Source organism: Hibiscus syriacus, unplaced genomic scaffold (genome assembly GCF_006381635.1).
Source record: "Hibiscus syriacus cultivar Baekdansim isolate YM2019G1 unplaced genomic scaffold, ASM638163v2 tig00007425_pilon, whole genome shotgun sequence".
NCBI lineage: Eukaryota > Viridiplantae > Streptophyta > Magnoliopsida > Malvales > Malvaceae > Hibiscus > Hibiscus syriacus.
This window is the reverse complement of record NW_024062137.1, coordinates 44195-61946: the sequence shown is the minus strand read 5'-3', so window position 1 is coordinate 61946 and position 17752 is coordinate 44195. Positions and strand designations below refer to the sequence as shown.

General features: G+C 37.8%; 4 protein-coding genes and 2 pseudogenes across 5 annotated transcripts; 2 read left to right on the top strand and 4 right to left on the bottom strand.

The window, feature by feature from the left end:
• The first annotated feature begins 47 nt into the window (after positions 1-47).
• On the top strand, positions 48-1104 carry LOC120201520 (serine/threonine-protein kinase BSK3-like). Of its 2 annotated transcripts, XM_039202117.1 has the most exons (3): positions 48-222; positions 387-683; positions 721-1104. In XM_039202117.1, the coding sequence occupies exons 1-2, from the start codon at positions 121-123 to the stop codon at positions 639-641; spliced, it is 357 nt and encodes a 118-aa protein (XP_039058048.1). In that variant the 5' UTR covers positions 48-120; the 3' UTR covers positions 642-683; positions 721-1104. The 2 variants fall into 2 exon arrangements, with proteins under 2 accessions (XP_039058048.1, XP_039058047.1); XM_039202116.1 differs by having other exon boundaries at positions 387-1104.
• Positions 1105-1792: 688 nt separating this feature from the next.
• On the bottom strand, positions 1793-3818 carry LOC120201511 (integrin-linked protein kinase 1-like). The gene is made up of 8 exons (XM_039202103.1): positions 3774-3818; positions 3384-3464; positions 3178-3272; positions 2900-3020; positions 2739-2818; positions 2524-2586; positions 2277-2389; positions 1793-2196 (listed from the first exon to the last, which is right to left on the bottom strand). Exons 1-8 carry the CDS (start codon positions 3816-3818, stop codon positions 2102-2104), a joined length of 693 nt encoding a protein of 230 aa, XP_039058034.1. The 3' UTR covers positions 1793-2101.
• Positions 3667-4345, bottom strand: LOC120201521 (integrin-linked protein kinase 1-like). The gene is made up of 2 exons (XM_039202118.1): positions 4216-4345; positions 3667-4125 (listed from the first exon to the last, which is right to left on the bottom strand). Exons 1-2 carry the CDS (start codon positions 4249-4251, stop codon positions 3856-3858), a joined length of 306 nt encoding a protein of 101 aa, XP_039058049.1. The 5' UTR covers positions 4252-4345; the 3' UTR covers positions 3667-3855.
• A 1183-nt stretch (positions 4346-5528) lies between these two features.
• On the top strand, positions 5529-8542 carry LOC120201516 (annotated as a pseudogene).
• A 713-nt stretch (positions 8543-9255) lies between these two features.
• LOC120201515 (protein DETOXIFICATION 34-like) lies at positions 9256-11616 on the bottom strand. Its single transcript, XM_039202107.1, has 7 exons — positions 11111-11616; positions 10415-11040; positions 10279-10335; positions 9959-10197; positions 9761-9879; positions 9604-9690; positions 9256-9516 (listed from the first exon to the last, which is right to left on the bottom strand). Exons 1-7 carry the CDS (start codon positions 11423-11425, stop codon positions 9445-9447), a joined length of 1515 nt encoding a protein of 504 aa, XP_039058038.1. The 5' UTR covers positions 11426-11616; the 3' UTR covers positions 9256-9444.
• A 392-nt stretch (positions 11617-12008) lies between these two features.
• Positions 12009-14859, bottom strand: LOC120201514 (annotated as a pseudogene).
• Positions 14860-17752: the final 2893 nt, after the last annotated feature.

Here is a 17752-nt window from a genome sequence, read left to right as displayed (position 1 = left end):
GTAGGTTATAATCAAATTTCCAATTTTTCTTTTATATTTGCTTCAATCTAAACATGAAAAGTACTTGTTTTCCATTGTTTCTGAAACATTTGTTGTGTTTTCCTGCAGCTCTCCTTCCAAATGTGGACTGGCCAAATGCAGGAAACATTGAATTCAAAGAAGAAGGGTGATGCTGCTTTCAGGCAGAAAGATTTTAAAGAAGCTATTGAGTGCTACACTCAGGTTAAGTTCTTAATGATATCTCCAATCAATTTAAAGAACATTAGTTGTAACTTCATAATATTATCTTTGCTACCTTTTCTTTTAAATATTCTTGTGCAGATTCCACGAACTTTATTTGTAGGTATTCGTAGAAATCCACTGACAGTTACTTTATAAATTCATAGTTTATCGATGGTGGTGCCATGGTTTCTCCAACTATTTTAGCACGGCGTAGCTTGTGTTATGTCATTAACGACACGCCTCAAGAAGGCCTGAATGATGCGATGCAAGCCCAAGTGATTTCCCCAGTATGGCACATTGCTTCTTATCTTCAGGCAACTGCACTCGCTGCTCTTGGGATGGAGAACGAGTCTCAAATTGCACTCAAGGAGGGTGCAACACTTGAAGCCAAGAGAAGTTCAGTGGCTGGAAAGAAGTAAACGGCTCCATGCGGATAGTGAGTCTCCTAATTGCAGTGCTTTGTTTGCGGCGACAAAAACCTGGCATTGATCTTGGGAGTCTGCAATGACCGCTCAACCAAGTGATCATTCATTCTGTAATTCAACCATATAAAAGCAACCGTTTTCCCCGGGTGATGGCAAGGGAAAGTGTAGTATTTGATTTCTTTGTCTTTCTTTTATTATTGTGTTCTTTTCCCTTTATGAGTGTATGCGAGAGTTCTTTCATTCTTTGTTGGGTTTGATCAATTGTGCCCGTTTATGTAACAAATTCTTCCCCGTCACGTTGATTGGGAACCGAGAAACATTTTCCTCCCCTTGTGTTTACCTTTTGTCGGGAAAGAGAAAAAAATGTTGTTTTCCTCAGTGGACCAGCTTTGTAATTTCTGTATCAAAACTTAATGAAACAGTTGGGAATTTGATAAAAAAATATGTTGTAATTTTTCCCCCAACTTATGCTGATAAACTATTTTCTTAATTCCAATAAGAGCATGGATTATATGTTATTAAAGTTTTATGATTCGAATTCCATTTTAGTTTTGTTTGAAAAATTATCAATATATTAGGTTTGAGAAAAAATTTAAAATCTATGGTAGATGTGGAGTCCGGGTGTGTTACGGTAGTGCAGGAGCGAGGTTCTTGTGATATGGTGTATTTATTCAATTAAAGTTATTGTGTTATATATATATGAGGTGTAATATATTCTCGTTTACTCACTGTTGACATGTATATAAATGTTTGTAAGATTCCCCATAAGGTTTTATACACACATTCAAAAGGATGATAAACATTTGTTGTCTACATGGTTTTTGCTGTGAAAAGAAAAATCAAAATACAGGTTCTAACGACAGAACACTGTTAAAAAGGAGCAGCAAACGTACATTAATTATAGTGAAAACCTCATTTATGGCGTGGATAATGTGCTCCACTGGTGATTACGTATTAGTTATAGCTTTATAAGACAACACAGCTACAGCAAGCTTCCATTCCTCTCCCATCTTTAAAACTCAGTTCGATTACCTCTAGCTGCACTATTATCTCTTCGAACTTCGGTCGACAATCTGGATTCCTGTGCCAGCATTCTTTAAGAAGCCTGAATCAAGACAGCAACAAAAACCATCAGACTGAATTGATACAATCATTACCTCAAGTTCTAAATTTGGTTGATGATAAAAATTGTCAAGGGTAGCCTTATATTAGCACGGTGAACCGAGAGAATTCACATTTTGATCGGTTCGGGGTATATGAATGAAGAGAGAGGTGGCCTCGAATCCTCGTATGCTCTCTTGTCAGCGATTTGTTCGCCTGTTTCCTCCCTGTTTGACGGTCCTCCTTGGAACATCTGTGAGGAAATATACAGCAACAACCATATGATACTTAAGTAGCCTTGCTTGATCTGCCATGTAAGCTATATCATTTTATAAACAATCCATGCTTACAATTTAAGTTACCTCGTGCAGTATCAAAGCAAAGGAGAAGACATCAACGCTCTTCCCATAGGATTCTCGGCGGTAAACCTCGGGTGCCATATAACGATCTGGCAAATCTCGAAACAGCACCCAAGTCAAAACTCATAATGTATACTGTTCAATTTTTCAGAAGGAAGTGAAACTTTACATGAACCAGTTCCTCCAGTCATTTTGTAACCATAGGAATCCTTTTCCTGTGCAAGTTTGCTCAAACCGAAATCGGTAACCTTAAGGCGGCCAGCTTCATCTTGTAACACATTTCTGCAAGACCAACAGAATGAAGGCATCAGAATCTATTGCTTCTTATCTAAGTAAGCATGTAATCCAAGTTACTTCACATTCTGTCCTAGTGACAAGGACTTGACTCCATGGTCGGAAGATCTAATTTCCAATACCTTGGCGTCAAATCTCGGTGTATAATAGCATGTGGTTTATGCTGGTGAAGATAGTTCATGCCTCTGCAAGGTCAAAAAGAAATCAGCTCATTTCGGGATTCGATAACTGCCCCAACATTACAAGTAAACATAATCAAATAGCGGAGTAGAGGGACTGAATTAACGACAAGATATTTTGAAGTTGAAGCTTATCAATAATTTACTGTAATATGTACCTTGCAATATCAAGAGCATAGGAGATGGCTGTTTGTGGATGAAGTCTTCCCTTCTTTCTCAAAATATCATACAAACTTCCCTAACTCGACGAAATTAAATGAAAATAAGCACAAGGTGATCTTATGAAGGTTGCTCATAATGTAAAGGGGGCAATACTCACATTCCGGAGGTACTCGGTGAGGAAGATCAATCGATCAGAGTGCTTTAGAACACCAAGGAACTGCACTATATTAGGGTGGCGCAACCTTTGCCACAAAGCCAATTCCTTCAGAAAGGCATTTCTGTTAAATATTCAACAGCAAATAAGCAAAGTGGATATGATTGTCAAGCTAAAATAACCAGAATTGAAGATTTAGTAATCTGCAAAGTATGTTACAGAGTGCTTAGGGAGAGAGAAGAGAGTGAAGCTTGCTATAAGTGGTAGCATATAAGATTTACTTTGCTTTAGGATTTGATGCGATCGAAGAACGGATTGTCTTTGCCGCAACTTCAGTGCCACGCCAGTTTACCAGATAAACTTCACCATATGCTCCCTGGTATGCATTGGTGAAATGCCACCGAATTAGAGATTGATAAAAAGGAAAATATGAGGCAATCATATCAGATGCGCTCAATCGTATGAAATCGAAAAGAGAGGAATTTACCTCTCCGATAAGGGTTGCTTCATCCATGTCGACTTCGCTGTGATCGATTTCAAAGCATGGAGCTTGAGAGTCGACCCCCACCTATTACAAGGAAATGATAAGATGTCAAATGAGAAGCAACATTGTATGTAAGGAGCTCTCAACCCCACCAAACACAGACATACTCCTGTACACTATTACTCGCTTAGTTAACTAGTAACCGAATCGATCCCCTAGCACAAAACAGAATGTTCGAAGGGAGCCTTATAAGATTCCCTAGCACAAAACAGAACAACTATCTTGTTCTCATGCACAATTTCTCAAGAAAAATGCAGAAAAAAGCACAAAATACCGGGTCGATCCCCCCTCGAGCTTCAAGTATCTTGCAAACCTCGTGATGTCGAAAGGTACGTGCATCGGACAATGGCTACAAAAATCACCCACATCAAAATCCATTCATATAAATTAATCTAACCAAAAATAAAAGAAATTTTCATATCATAGGAAGAACATGAATTGAACTTACGGTTCGACCCCAACGATCTAAAGAGTTTACATCAGCATCTTTCTCAAGAAGCAAAACAACAACTTCAGTCCAACCTTCAGAAGCAGCTAAATGAAGAGCCGTCCTCCTATCATAGTCAGCTCCATTAGGCTCCACCCCTTTCTCCAATTCTTGTATGACGCCGGCCTTATCGCCTTTACTCGCACATTGAAGCAGCCTATAAGGACCGCCGGCATCAACTTTCTGCACTGCCATCCTCTGGTACAAAACAGATCCCTTCTATTTATTAAGAAAATAAACAAAAACTACACCTTGGGTTATAACTATAATCTTTTGAGGATAATCTACCGTAGAACAAGAAGAAGATGGCCTGGAACTTTCCATTTTTGATTGCCAAACCGATATAGGGTGGTTGTTTGAAACTTGGAACAAAAATTACACCTTGGGTTATAATTATAATCTTAAAGTCGATGCAGCGACAGTTAATATTGTAGTTGCAGGACAGTACAAATGTTCATCGTCTTCGGAGCCGTCTATGTTATTTTTTCCAGTTTTCTTTTTGTCTCTTTTCATTCAGAATTTACCGCCTCGTTTGCTACGCCTCGAGATGGAGCTTGACATGGAGCCGTTTCAACGCTGGGATTGGAAGAGTAATTTTCGGGGATTTCACTGTTTGGATACTGAGAAAACCAAAAAAATAATAATAACTCTGATTTTTTTCTTCCTTTCCATTGGCTCTTGGAAATTTTCCATCTCTTTACTGGCTATTACCATAACAGCGGATAGAATGTTCTCCCAACTTTTTTTTTAATTCTGGCGGGGGATTCGAAATGTGTGATCCGATAATTGGACCCAGCTATACGACGTCGTTTTTATTTTAGGCTTGAAGTTTTATTCACAAAAACCATACCCGATTGCAGTACTTATTTTTTAAATATATGAGTAAACTACCTATTTGTTCACCCATCTATTATTTTGTTTCTATTTTGGTCATTAAATTATTTTTTTTTCAAAATTATACCTAATGTTTCATCTATTATTTTCGCATAAGTGAAACCTCCCATGGTGGATAAACAACACAAGGATGATTAAGGGGAAATAACAACACAAGAAGTCAGTTGCATGTGCCTTAATGTAAGATTATGACACATGGTTTGAAAATCTGTATGGAATGAATATTACACCATTTTTGCAGAAGTTTCTATTTGACCTAAAGTGCCTCAGGGTTCAAAGAAATGGAAGGCACGTCCATCCCAATCAATTATTGCTCTGTAAATCCATTGATTTTTCTAATATGTTTGACTTGCCAAAGTTTAAGAGAACCCCATGAATTATTATTCCCAAAGGCTTTGTGTGCTTGCTGTTTGTTTCCAAGCTAACCTCCGACCGTGACAACTTATTGTGGGGGGCCTGTTAATTCCCATTTTATAATCCATGAAGATCAAGTTAAATTTGGCAAAAACAAATTATCTATGATAAATCAGCTCATATTAGGTAATTTAGTATACTAATCTTCTCATAATGACCTCTCACATGGTAACTTATCTATGATAAAAAAAATTCTAAATTTATGCATCAAATTCAGGATTAAATGATAGAGTTTGTGACAGTTTCTCTGGAAATTGCAAATACTTGAGATTCAGTTTCACCAAACTATAAAATACTCATCACGTATTTGCAAATTGCAATCATATAATATAACCAACCCCAAGTCTTCATAAATATTCAATGTGAGATTACAACTAAGACACACTCTGCATGTTCTATCAGAAACGGAAACAACACTCTTTCAACCAAAAAGAAGCCAAAAACTTTTGCAACTTTTTCTTCTCCAAAGAATTAAATCAAACCCTTTTTTTCTTCCAAGTTTTGCAACTGGGTTTTTGTTGTTTGATCGGAAAAAACAAAAGGAGCCCGCCAATCAGACGGTCAAGAACTCAAGATCCCTTCTTGTGTGGATGATCATGGACGCATGGGAATGCAAAAAGAAAGTGTTTCTTTTGGGAAGAAAAAGGTTACAACGGCAGCAGAAAAGCTTACGAGGGAACTGTTTCAAACGTTCATCAGATTACTAGCTATCTTCAACGGTTCCCCAATTCAAATTCTCTATTTACAGTACTCTTTGAAGGTAAGTTGTGGGAAAAAGAATGTTGCTTTATCATCAAACCGTTGGCTTGGCCTTTACCTATTTTCAAATTTCAGTGAATTATATTTAGAATCTGATGAAAAACGACGACCTGTGAGTGTTAAGGACGTCAAGCTTTTGCTTTTTCGTTTCTGCAGGAAAAATTTGTCTTTTCTTTTATTTTTTTTCCCTTCTTTTTCTTCTTTCCAATGTAAATTATTCAGTTTAAACCTCTTTTCTTCCCCGGGTCCATGTCTTAAAGTCCCATCAGTTCAGTTTGTTTTGATTATGATTTAAAAGTATTCAAATCTTGAGCCCCACTGACCAAGTTCAATGATTATTTGCAGAGAACGTTATACTAGTAGTAGTATTAAAGCAGCTCAAATGGACAATTTATCAAGCACTGATGAAAACTATGATCTGGGTTATCAGCCTTCTCCTTGTTCCACTGAACAGAATGATCAGTCAACGACAGAAACTCCAGGGTGTTCCACGATGAGCGGCGATTCTTTCTTGTATTGCAGGACTTATTCCGGGGCCTCTGTGTTTTCGGAGCCAGTTGATGATCATAGTTGTTGTAGTGAAGCTTCACCTTCTCGTTGGCCAGCAAGAAAACCTGGGGCTCAGAAATTGACTGTTCTTACAAGGCTTGGAACAAAACAGTGCAAAAGCAATGTAGATGAAAAGCTTGATGCATTGGAATCATTGGATTTAGGTAAAAATATTTGACGAAGTTTTCATCTTCCATGCTAAATTATATGTTTTTATGCTGATGGGTGTAAAAATTGTCTTTGATAGAACTTGAAATGATGAAGGAAAGATTTGCAAAACTTTTACTTGGAGAAGACATGTCTGGAAGTGGAAAAGGAGTCTGCACGGCTGTTACCATCTCAAATGCCATAACCAATCTTTATGGTACATAGACATGACACTGTTTTCAAAGTTGTCATTCAATTCTATGAAATATGCTTAGTTTTATGTTGAATGTTGATTACTGCAGCGACTGTTTTCGGGCAAAATTTGAGGTTGGAGCCTTTGAACCCTGAAAAGAAGGCACTTTGGAAAAGAGAAATGGACTGTCTTTTATCTGTTTTGTGATTACATTGTTGAATTTGCTCCCACCAAGTCACAGAATTTGCGTAATGGAACATCTGTTGAGGTAAGGTTTCATGGTCCGAACCAAAAGGTGTATTTTGAGGGAGATTTGTCATCTTTGTTTGCTTTAATACGATGTTCTTTCGACCATTTTAGATAATGGAAAGCAGACCGAGGTCGGATATTTACATCAATCTTCCAGCACTGAGAAAATTGGATGCAATGCTCATTGTAAGACAAGCTCTATTTGAGAAAAAAATAAGTCTTTTATCATAATTGAAAAGCTTTTCCCATAGCTAAAATCCTTTTTACAGGAGATACTGGATAGTTTCCAGGATAGAGAATTCTGGTATGCGGAGCAAGGGAGTCTGTCGTCGAATTCGACCCGTACAGGCTCATTTCGAAGAGTTGTTCAGAGGAACAACGAGAAATGGTGGGTGCCAGTGCCATGCGTTCCTCCAAATGGTCTCTCTGAGAAAACAAGGAAGCACTTGCGACACAAACGAGAATGTGCTAATCAAATTCACAAGGCAGCTATGTCTATCAACAGCAGTGTTCTGTCTGAGATGGAAATACCAGATTCATACATGGCATCCCTTCCAAAGGTTAGTCCTTCTGGTGATCATATTAGAGTAACTATAGTGAACCCGGAGCTTAGCTCATTGAGTTCATGCTATCACTCTTAAAAGTTGATTGATGTTCGGTGTTAAGTCCCGGTTCGATCTCTAACTCTCTTTTCCTCTAATCTACAGAGTGGGAAAGCCAGTATCGGAGATGCGATTTACCGCTTCATGTACTCTGCAGAAAAATTCTCCCCAGAATATCTGCTGGATTGTCTGAATATAGCATCCGAACACGAAGCACTTGAGCTTGCAGACCGTGTCGAAGCTTCGATATATACATGGAGACGTAAAGCGGGCTTGAGCAATTCAAAATCATCATGGAGCATGATGAAAGATTTAATGTCCGATGTCGACCGAAGCGACAAAAATCATTTATTAGCTGAAAGAGCAGAGAGCTTGTTATTCGCCTTGAAGCAAAGGTATCCTGAACTTTCACAAACGTCCTTGGACACCTGCAAAATTCAATTCAACAGGGTAAGCGATCAAAACTGGTATTTTCTCCAAATTGCTTTCGTCTAAAAGATGCAAGCTTTTCGACCCTCTAATGAGAAGAAACCAATGGAAACTATGGGTTCTGCAGGATGTGGGGCAAGCGGTATTGGAGAGTTATTCGAGAGTGCTGGAAGGATTAGCTTTCAACATTGTTGCTTGGATTGAAGATGGGTTTTTTGTAGACAATTCAACAAGAAACCCAGAGTGAGAGAGCATTTTCCAGCCAGGAATTAATATATCAAAAGAGGGTTAACTCAACCCCAAAGCCTGATTAACCCTTTCAATCATTTCTGGTTGATAAATACTAAACCAAACATTTAATTTCCATATTTTTGGTAATTTCCCAAACAGTTTGGTTCCTGTTACATTTGAACCTTTTTTTTTTGTACATTAGAATTCTATTCATTAACGAATCTCATTGCAACAATTTGAAAATCCAAATTGCTTTCTCGGAAACGACAATCTGAAATAAAGGTGGAAACTTAGAATTTACTTTAGAGGGAAATCTCAAGGATGGGAATAACAGATGGGTGAGAGCTTCTTCTAAAACAAATAGAAACACTCACTGATAACTAGCGAAAGCACTCCACAGTCTTTCTTTAAATAGTATTTTTCCTAATTATTTAGTGACTTAACAATTAGCACAAAAGTGCACTCAACTACTGTAGCGTCAGACATAACGTGGCTTACACTTGAGAACAACTGGCACCTGATTAGGAGAATCCTGAATAGATGACGGGACTAGACTCTTTGAGCCTTAAATCACTGGTTTAAGTCTCAGAAATCGTCTAAGAAATTGAGTAAATCAGATAACATTTGACTCCCGTAATTATATGTCACCATCAGCGACGTCAAGTTCCAGGTGAGTAAGCTCGGACGAGTCTAAGTGGCCGAGTCGAGATTAGCTTAATGAAGTAGTAACGAGGAAAACGAGATTAATGAAGTCTTATTGGTAAAGTTCCATGATAATTGTTTTATTGTCATAGTTGTTAAGTGGTTTTGGCATTCATTGTCCAAACCTAGCTATTTCTTTGTCTTAACACTAAATTATAGTTACAATTTCGTTGTCTAACATGTTTTCATCCGGTAACCAAACCTAGCTATTTACATATATGTTGCCACGTACTCTTTGCATTGGGATAATTTTTTAAAAATGTTTAAAACTATACTTGGCTCTAAAGAAAAGGAACCAAAGAAGAATGGTACAAAAAGTGTACAAAGTAGGTCTTAGGTTTGCTGTGACTAATTGATTCCGTAGTGGGGGACGTTCATTTCAGCTCCCCATTGCCGCATTCGTTCCGATGCATGTTCAACCTGTAAAAGGATGGATCCCATGTTTAGAATTTTACAAGCATGTGGCTCAATATATTCATTCATGTTTACGAAAGAGGATGTCCCCACCTCTGTGTTCCAGTTAGTTTTGTAGATAATATACAACAGGATTAATGTCTGCAAGAATGTCCCACAAATCATGCCAATCCAGATTCCCTGCAATAATAAATGGCGTCTTCTATATTAACTAATACAATAATTGGAAAGCAATGTGATTTGAAATTACCTCCACCCCAGAATGGTTATGATAGCCGAGAAAAAATCCAAGTGGGAGGCCAACAACGTAATAGCAGAACAAGTTTACATAAGCTACCAGGGCTTGCCAACCTCCTCCCACAGCAACACCTGTAAATCGCAACATGATGCCACAAAATCATTTCATCACTCCTTTGGGTGATGTTGGGGTTTCAATTCAACTGCTAACCTGATATAACCGGCTGCACACTGTTTAGCACCATGGTTATGCCAAGAAAATGAGCCAAACGAGCCACGGCCTTTTGCATCTCTATACTATTGGTAAAGATGACAGCAAATTTGTTTCGCGTAGCCAAGATTGCTAGCGCCGAAAGTATTCCTATGAGAAGCGACTGTATCACCGTGATTATCACAGAATATTTTGCGGCTCTCGGATGTCCATATCCGAGCTCATTCGACACTCTCACACTGAAAACCCAATCAAGTTCAACATCAGTTCTCCAAAGGGGCAGGGTATTTTACATAAGAAAGTTTGAGTTTTTTTGTTACCTTATAGCTGCATTTATTCCTATAAACAACATGCCTTCCCAGCCATTGATGTTCATGCTGAAACATTGAGTTGAAATGAAGCTGGATTAATCAAAAATAAACCAGAGATTTAGAGTAATGATCTTGATATCAATACCAGATGGAAAGAGAGCCAACTGCAATGACCGGATCGTCGAGGTGACCTGTGAGAACAATGATCATCATGAAATACCAAATCTCTAAGCATAGCATCACGGCCGAAGCTATAGAAAGTTTTGTGAAACCCCAAAGATCCTTAAAGGCTAACCATGATAACCCAGTCCAACCATCCTTGCAACAGCAGACAACATACACAAGTTGAGCCAGTGCAACCAACCAAGCCGAGATGTCGTAAGCCACCGCTGCACCAATGGTACCCCACTCGAACACGATAACGAAGAGGTAAATTATCATGATATGTCCAATGAAGGCAGCAAGGCCAATCCAGGCCAAGACCCCAACCTTGCTCTGTGACTGTAGGAACTTCTGTGTCGGGAAATTAATGGCTAACGAGAACATTTGAGGTACAACTTGCATGGTGAAATCTCCGGCAAGATCTGCGATTTCAGACTCTTGTCCAAGGAGTTTCAGGAGTGGGGTGGCGTATAAGTAGAGCGGCAACAGCGCGAAACAGGCCCCAAATAAGATTATCCATGATCGCTGCATATATACGCCTAGCATGTCTATTTGTCCCGCGCCAAATGCCTGCCCGCATAGCGTCTCTAACGCACTGGCCATTCCAAGCTGTAGATTTAATGAACAAGCGTAAAGATTTTGCTCTTAATAAACGACAGACAATGTTAGAGAAGCTAACCAAGAAGCCAAAAGAGAAGTTTGCAACGACAGATAAAGCAATGGCGACAGCTGAGAGCTCGATATCACCAATATGGCCGGCAAAGATATTGGTGAAGGAGTTGATTCCATAATTGCACCAAATATTGAATGCAATAGGAGTAGCTATGGCCCATAGCTTGGAGGACTCAATACACCATATGTTTTTTGCGTCTGCAAAGCTTTGAATTGGAGGATAATCTCCTCCCTCGAGGATTAAACCGGTCGGTGCCGGATGCAGCTCGGTAACTTCAAAGGGGGAGATCCGTGATGGTTCACTTCGAGGTTGATCGTCCATAAGTTTCTGCGTAGGTGACGAACCAGCAGAGGTCCCCTCTGCATTTTGCAGCTCATACTCCTTAGTATTCGCAATTTTGGCGCACTTTTAGTGAACCCCTTTGATTTTTTTGGTTTTATTTTCTTTGATTCTATGAATTCAAGCGAGTCGATATGAAGAAAAATCAATCTGTCTCTCTCTCTCTCTTTTTTCAATTTGGTTTTAGGAGATGATCGATTAGGGCTATAAACTAGGATGACCATGGAAACAAAGGAGGTAGTTGACTGAGTCTTAGCCTCTCGAGCTTTAGGACAAGCATTATTCATTTCAATGTCTGATCTGTTTATCGTTAATATAGTTATTTTCTGTTGTTCGAGGACGTGTCCCGGACCATATCCATACGGTCCCAAAGATAAAGCAGAAATATAACCACCAAGCAATAATGTTATTTATTTGATATTCAACTAAAATTCAAAAATAAAATTTTAGTGATACAAATAATACACAACAAACAATAATGTTATTTATTTGATTTTCAATAACTTTTTATATTTCTTTATTATAAAGATTTTAAGGCATAATTAAAATTTACACCTTTTGTTAGTTTACCCACAGATCAACCAGAAACACCTGCAGTTTTTGACTTGTGGAAGAATAGCAAAAAAAGGTGATAATGACTCTTTAGAATACAAGAAAGCCAAAGTGGAGATGCAATGCAAGTGTAATGATGATGGTCGGGTATTACCTTTCGTATGTGTACATAACTTTGGCTAACGTCAAAGCCGTCATTATAAGCCAATGATGCTTCACCTTTCTATGAGTATTAGACTTACAAATTCTGATCCAAAGGGGAAGAGAAGTTACTAAGAGACGACCGTGAACCGGCACTGGAAAATCCGACGTTATAATCCGAGCATCCACCGCCTTTTGACATGCTGGAATCCATTCTGACTCCATTATAAGAATCACCGGCAACTATTGCCTGTATCAGTTTAGGTGGCGGAGGAATGGCCACTTCCACCACTCCCTCTAACATCTTTACTACCATGCCCATTGTTGGTCTCGTTTCCTCTTCATCTTGTATGCACCAGATTGCTACAAAAGCAAGACGCTTGGCCTCCTCTAAATCATATGCAACACCGAGTCGAGTGTCCACGATTGCAGCTACATTGCCCTCGATTATTCGGCGTGCCGCCCATGGTGGGAAAAACCACTTCTCCATATTTACTCGCTCGCCAAAAGCATTTCCATTTCCTGCAGATTGTGGTGCCTGCACGTTTCTGCGACCACCTATTAATTCCAACAACGTCATTCCATAGCTATAAACATCAGCTTTCGGTGTAATTTCTAGGCCGGATATCCATTCTGGAGCAACATAACCCCCAAGTGCCCCTCATTGTAGCTAATACCCTGCTAAAATCCCTGCCAACAAGCTTTGCTAATCCAAAATCCGATACTTTTGCGGTGTAATCACTATCCAAGAGAATGTTTTCAGGTTTGATATCACAATGAATGATGCAATCCCTGCATTCCTCGTGTAAATAAGCTATGCCTCTTGCAGTGCCGAGTGCCACCCTGAACCTAACATCCCAACACAAATTACGACTATCAGGGCATAAGTATGCACTCAGGGGACCATTAGACATGTAATCATAAACCAGTAATCTATGAGAATTCTCAGAGCAAAACCCTCTGAGTCTCACGAGATTAACATGTTGGATGTTGCCAATAGTACACACCTCGGCACGAAATTCTTTCTCCCCCGCTTCCTTGCCTTTCAAGGCGTTTAACAGCAACAGGAGTTGAATCGGATAACTCGCCTCCAAATACTGCTCCGAATCCACCTTGCCCGAGTTTCACCGAGAACCCTCTAGTCACACCATTGAGCTCTTTGTAAGTGAACACTTTGAGACTCAGCCCTGGAAAAACATCATCACCATCTTTCCCCTTGTTCTCTATTATCTTTTTCAAAACCAACAAGATCACTCCCATTAACCCCAAAGCAACAACAGATCCAGCAATGCTACCAAGCAAAACCTTGGTTTTAGACGCATGTTTCTTCGCAACTCCATCTCTTGGCACCCTAACATAAAAGACATCCTGATTTGAACCATCAGAGCTCATGTTTCTCAAATTCAGCAAAGTCCCGTGCACATTCTTACACAGATTAGTTCCCCCATGATGATACAATCCAAGACAAGAACATGTACTCAAACAAGACCTCTCACAAGCACTCCTAGTACCTTGAAACGACACGCTATTCCCTCCATCGAACCTTACATTACCAAGTTCCATAAACCCATCATTATCAGCACAAAAATCGTCACTTTCCCGTCTACAACCACTAGTAAAATCCCCAGAGTTCCAGCCCCCATCATCAAAAGGCCTAAATCCGTTAAGACAAATGCAAGGTTTCAACGTTGCACTCGCAGAACAATACCCAAAATTACCGCACAAACCGTAGACTTCACACTTATCCTCCGGCATTGACCAATACATGTTCCAATTCTCCGTCTCTGTTGACCATGTGAATTGCTTCAGCTGTCCGTTAGCATCAATCTGAAACCTCGTCAAAGGCGGTTCGACACCGTTATCCAGCGGTCTTTCCGTGTATCGAAATGACGCCGTCGGCAAGTAAGGGTCGGAGAAATGGAAATTGTAGATGTAAGGTATTGTCATTTGTGGGACATTGACGAAAGCTTTCCCTGTCCAGTTCCCTGTGGACCAATACACCGTGGTTGAATTGTAAACCAGCTCGAACTTGTTGAACTCTTTGGGATTTAGCCTTAAAGAGAAAAGACCAGGTGACGGGTCAACCGAGCTCTTCCAAGAGGTTAAAGGTCGTTGTGCGGAGACGTTCATTTCCGGCAGCCACGTATCCGTTGGATGATCGAAGCTTTGCCATATTTTCGACCCCTTTGAAGAATACAAAACGAGATTCCCGTCCTCTAAAAGATGGAGCTTTCTTGCTTTTTCAGTGTTTGAGCTCAGCCACACGACTGAGTCTGGGGATTCCTTTACTGCTAATTGCCCTGTTTCAGTGAGCACAAGTGAAGCTCGGGTGATGTTTTTGATCGGTTTTTCGCGGTTTGCGACCCAAACCCGGGTTTGGGTCGGGATAGAAGAGTACCAAATCCCTAAATACCAATTGGATTCACCATTTGTGCTAAAGAAACCCAGTTGGAAAGTACGGTTAACGCTGTGAATGGTTGAGTTTCCTCTGATGACCACGTCAGTGGACTCCACTTTCCTGGCTTTGGAAACGGTTTTGAATGTTTCTGCGTGTGAAAGGGAGAATTTTGAAGGCTCGTTTGGTAGAGGTTTGATGACAAAGATTGCATTTTGGGTGTCAAACGAAAGGAGTAAAAGGCAGAAGAAGAAAGAAAGAGAAGACATGAAAGGAGAAGTGAATAATGAAACAGATAACAGAGGTTTGAGTTTTTAGTTTTTGTGTTTGGTCTGAGAGTTGAAAGAACGAATGGAAACAGAGATAAACAAACGGTGGGTTATTTTCTTATGCATATCTGGAAAACACTAAAATGCCGTCAATACCGAACCACCACTGCCATGAAAACGTTTCCCAAATATTTAGGAAATTACAGTAATTTATTTCATTAGATTACTCATATTTATAGGTCTAATGCCTATTTAAGCCCCACTACTGTGTAAAATTTGAAATTTAAGTTTCGCACAGTGTTACTAATAAACCTTAATACATGTGGTTGTTATTTGTAATTAGGATGGATACTGTGGTGAGATGGATTAATTCATCTCTAGAAAGAATAACACTTGTTTTAATTATTATATTAAATAAAAGTAGAAATATCAAATGTAAAAATTCAACACAGTGAAAGAACTAAAAGCATAATCAGAGTTAATACACGATTCGATCTTGTGATTGTATTGTATGAATCGATTTAAAACTGCAGATATACCCTCTGTTGAACATCCTTTTACAACAGCATCTGTTCTTTTGTTACCATAACTTGGATTTGCTGGAAACTTAAACCTTGTCGGGTATGATTTTCGGTCGGAATTTTATCCCTGGATTCAGTTAAGAACTTTATAAGCTCATAAAATAAAATTGTTTCATTGAAAAAAATTAAAATATTTATGTTTGGCGGGACTCGATGTACGACAGAAGTCGAGTAATAATGAGTCAATAATTCAAGCAATAATTTCCATTGAGTTGAAAAACGTAGTTTAGAAAATGGTTTTGCGAGTTGAAGAATGGAACACTGGAGGGACCCTATCTCTACCTGCTTTAGTTTGATTCTACCATAAGTAGTTGTAAAATTGGTCTTTTATCTCCCAAAAATTAGGCACAGCCTTCTACTTAGTTCAATTTATTTTTGAAGTTTAGTGGACAATAAAAGGTTCTAGAATTCTTAACTGCTCATTATTCTTTAAAATATTTGTGTTTAGTTATTACTATCTTAAAAGATGTTAAAGATTCCCCTTACAATGTAAATACCATTGTAGAATATCATACGAATTTATAAGCTGATTATTGATAAATCAACCTCAACAAAACAGACTTCAAGTCCAGACCAGCATATAGCTTGAAACCCTATCGAGAGACGAATAAAATTCGATTCGTTTAGGTTTTTAAATTCATCAAGTTAATTTAATTTTTTTAGATTTTAAGTTTAAATTTATAAACTTTGGAAAATTAAAAATTAAAAACGGTATCGTTTTAATCTTTAACTAAAGATTTTGATTATTTGTGATTTGATCCTTATTTCTTTAGCATCTCTATCGTTTTAAGTTAATTTTTTTTATTAAATTTGAATAACATGCTCCCCAATCACTTCAAAATACATGTATGGCTCAAATTCATCTTTTTGACAACATTTTTTTAATTTAATCTCTCAATTTTACGTCTTATTCAATTTGATCATCCAACTGCAAGATTCTACAATTTCTTTCTTCACGTCAATTTATTGATTCCTTCATACTCTCATAATGTTCTATCCTTAAAACTAGATCTTTTTAAAAATAGTAGTATGAATTTATTATATAATTTTATATGCATTTGATTTATTAAATAACATTAAGAATGTTGTACGTGTGAGAAGGAATATGAAAGAATGCATTTATATTATATATAGTTAAAAGAATTATTTAAATCATAAGCGATCAATATCATAATATTATAAACAAAAACTTGGAGTAATATATTCCTCCTAGTAGTCTTTATTCTCACTATCTCCCTGTGTATCTTCATTTCGTAATGATTTGGAAAAGGCATTGAAAGTAGAAACACTAAGCCTGGCAGGAAGTCCAACAGTTACAACCTAATCCATTAGCCCAAACACCAACCAACCTAGTCCTAAACCAGAAAACACTAAACAAATGAACAAGAATGATCGGTTAAGGGACAAAAAAATACCAACTTACAACCTAAAAGCCTAACAAGACCAAACATGAAACGTTGTAAACAAAACACGATCATTAAGCATGAGCCGGTGGCAATACCCATGCCAACCACAAATGTGAACATAAACAATCGAAACAAAGCATGATTGTACCATTCATATTGTAACAACTGAAAATGCAATTTTTTCCTTTGAAAATTTGAAAGATATAAATTATATTTATGAACGAATGATTCAAATTTTTAAGATTGTTTTTTTTTTAATTTGAGTTTGATTTGAGTTTTTTATGGATAAAGTCAATAGAATTCAGATTTAAAGTAAAAAATATCTGACATGACTCGAAAATAATAATATCATTAATCTTTATATATTTATGAATAATTATTATAATACACTCTGTCTATACTTTTTAACTAAATCTCTCTTTTATATATATAGAGGATTGGATTGAATTTCAGACCAAATAGAGTATTTTTAAACTTGAATCACATCTTAATAAAAAATATTATACTATGATCGAATTCGTGAGGACTAAAAACTTAAACCAATCTAATTCATGAACATCCTTGTATATTTTTTCTCGTTAGTTTTGTCGGGGAGATGAGATGTGAGTCAATCCATGCACGGTTACATAGGTTCTTTAGTCTTTGCATTTCAGTACAAAAGGAAATTGTTAAATTCATCTTCTTAAATTTATTAAGAGTTCACGTATTATATATAAATTGCCAATTTAATTAATTTTGATTTTGAAATTTAATGACTGTCATTAACGAGTGAAATTTTAAAGTTAAAAATGAAAAATAATCGTAATTCTACAACTTGATTATCTTTTAATTTTTACATTATCACCACGTGTAAACCGAAAACAAGTTGGAATACATTGAAGAATTCTGAATTTCATCCTAAGGATTCAAACCAACATTTTTAATGTAACTTCCATCTATTTTTTTGTTTCAAATGTATGATAAAT

What these genes read in the sequence shown, in the direction of transcription:
- LOC120201520 (XM_039202117.1), top strand. Translation starts at nt 121, where the DNA reads ATGTGGACTGGCCAAATGCAGGAAACATTGAATTCAAAGAAGAAGGGT. An exon ending in CTATTGAGTGCTACACTCAG is followed by an intron (nt 223 to 386) that starts GTTAAGTTCTTA and finishes ATAAATTCATAG; the next exon opens with TTTATCGATGGTGGTGCCAT.
- LOC120201511 (XM_039202103.1), bottom strand. Translation starts at nt 3,818, where the DNA reads ATGGATTTTGATGTGGGTGATTTTTGTAGCCATTGTCCGATGCAC. An exon ending in GCATCAAATCCTAAAGCAAA is followed by an intron (nt 3,021 to 3,177) that starts GTAAATCTTATA and finishes AATATTTAACAG; the next exon opens with AAATGCCTTTCTGAAGGAAT. An exon ending in TATGCTCTTGATATTGCAAG is followed by an intron (nt 2,587 to 2,738) that starts GTACATATTACA and finishes TTGACCTTGCAG; the next exon opens with AGGCATGAACTATCTTCACC.
- LOC120201521 (XM_039202118.1), bottom strand. Translation starts at nt 4,251, where the DNA reads ATGGAAAGTTCCAGGCCATCTTCTTCTTGTTCTACG. An exon ending in CATCTTCTTCTTGTTCTACG is followed by an intron (nt 4,126 to 4,215) that starts GTAGATTATCCT and finishes GTTTTGTACCAG; the next exon opens with AGGATGGCAGTGCAGAAAGT.
- LOC120201515 (XM_039202107.1), bottom strand. Translation starts at nt 11,425, where the DNA reads ATGGACGATCAACCTCGAAGTGAACCATCACGGATCTCCCCCTTTGAA. An exon ending in GGAATAAATGCAGCTATAAG is followed by an intron (nt 10,198 to 10,278) that starts GTAACAAAAAAA and finishes TTGGGTTTTCAG; the next exon opens with TGTGAGAGTGTCGAATGAGC. An exon ending in AAACTAACTGGAACACAGAG is followed by an intron (nt 9,517 to 9,603) that starts GTGGGGACATCC and finishes ATCCTTTTACAG; the next exon opens with GTTGAACATGCATCGGAACG.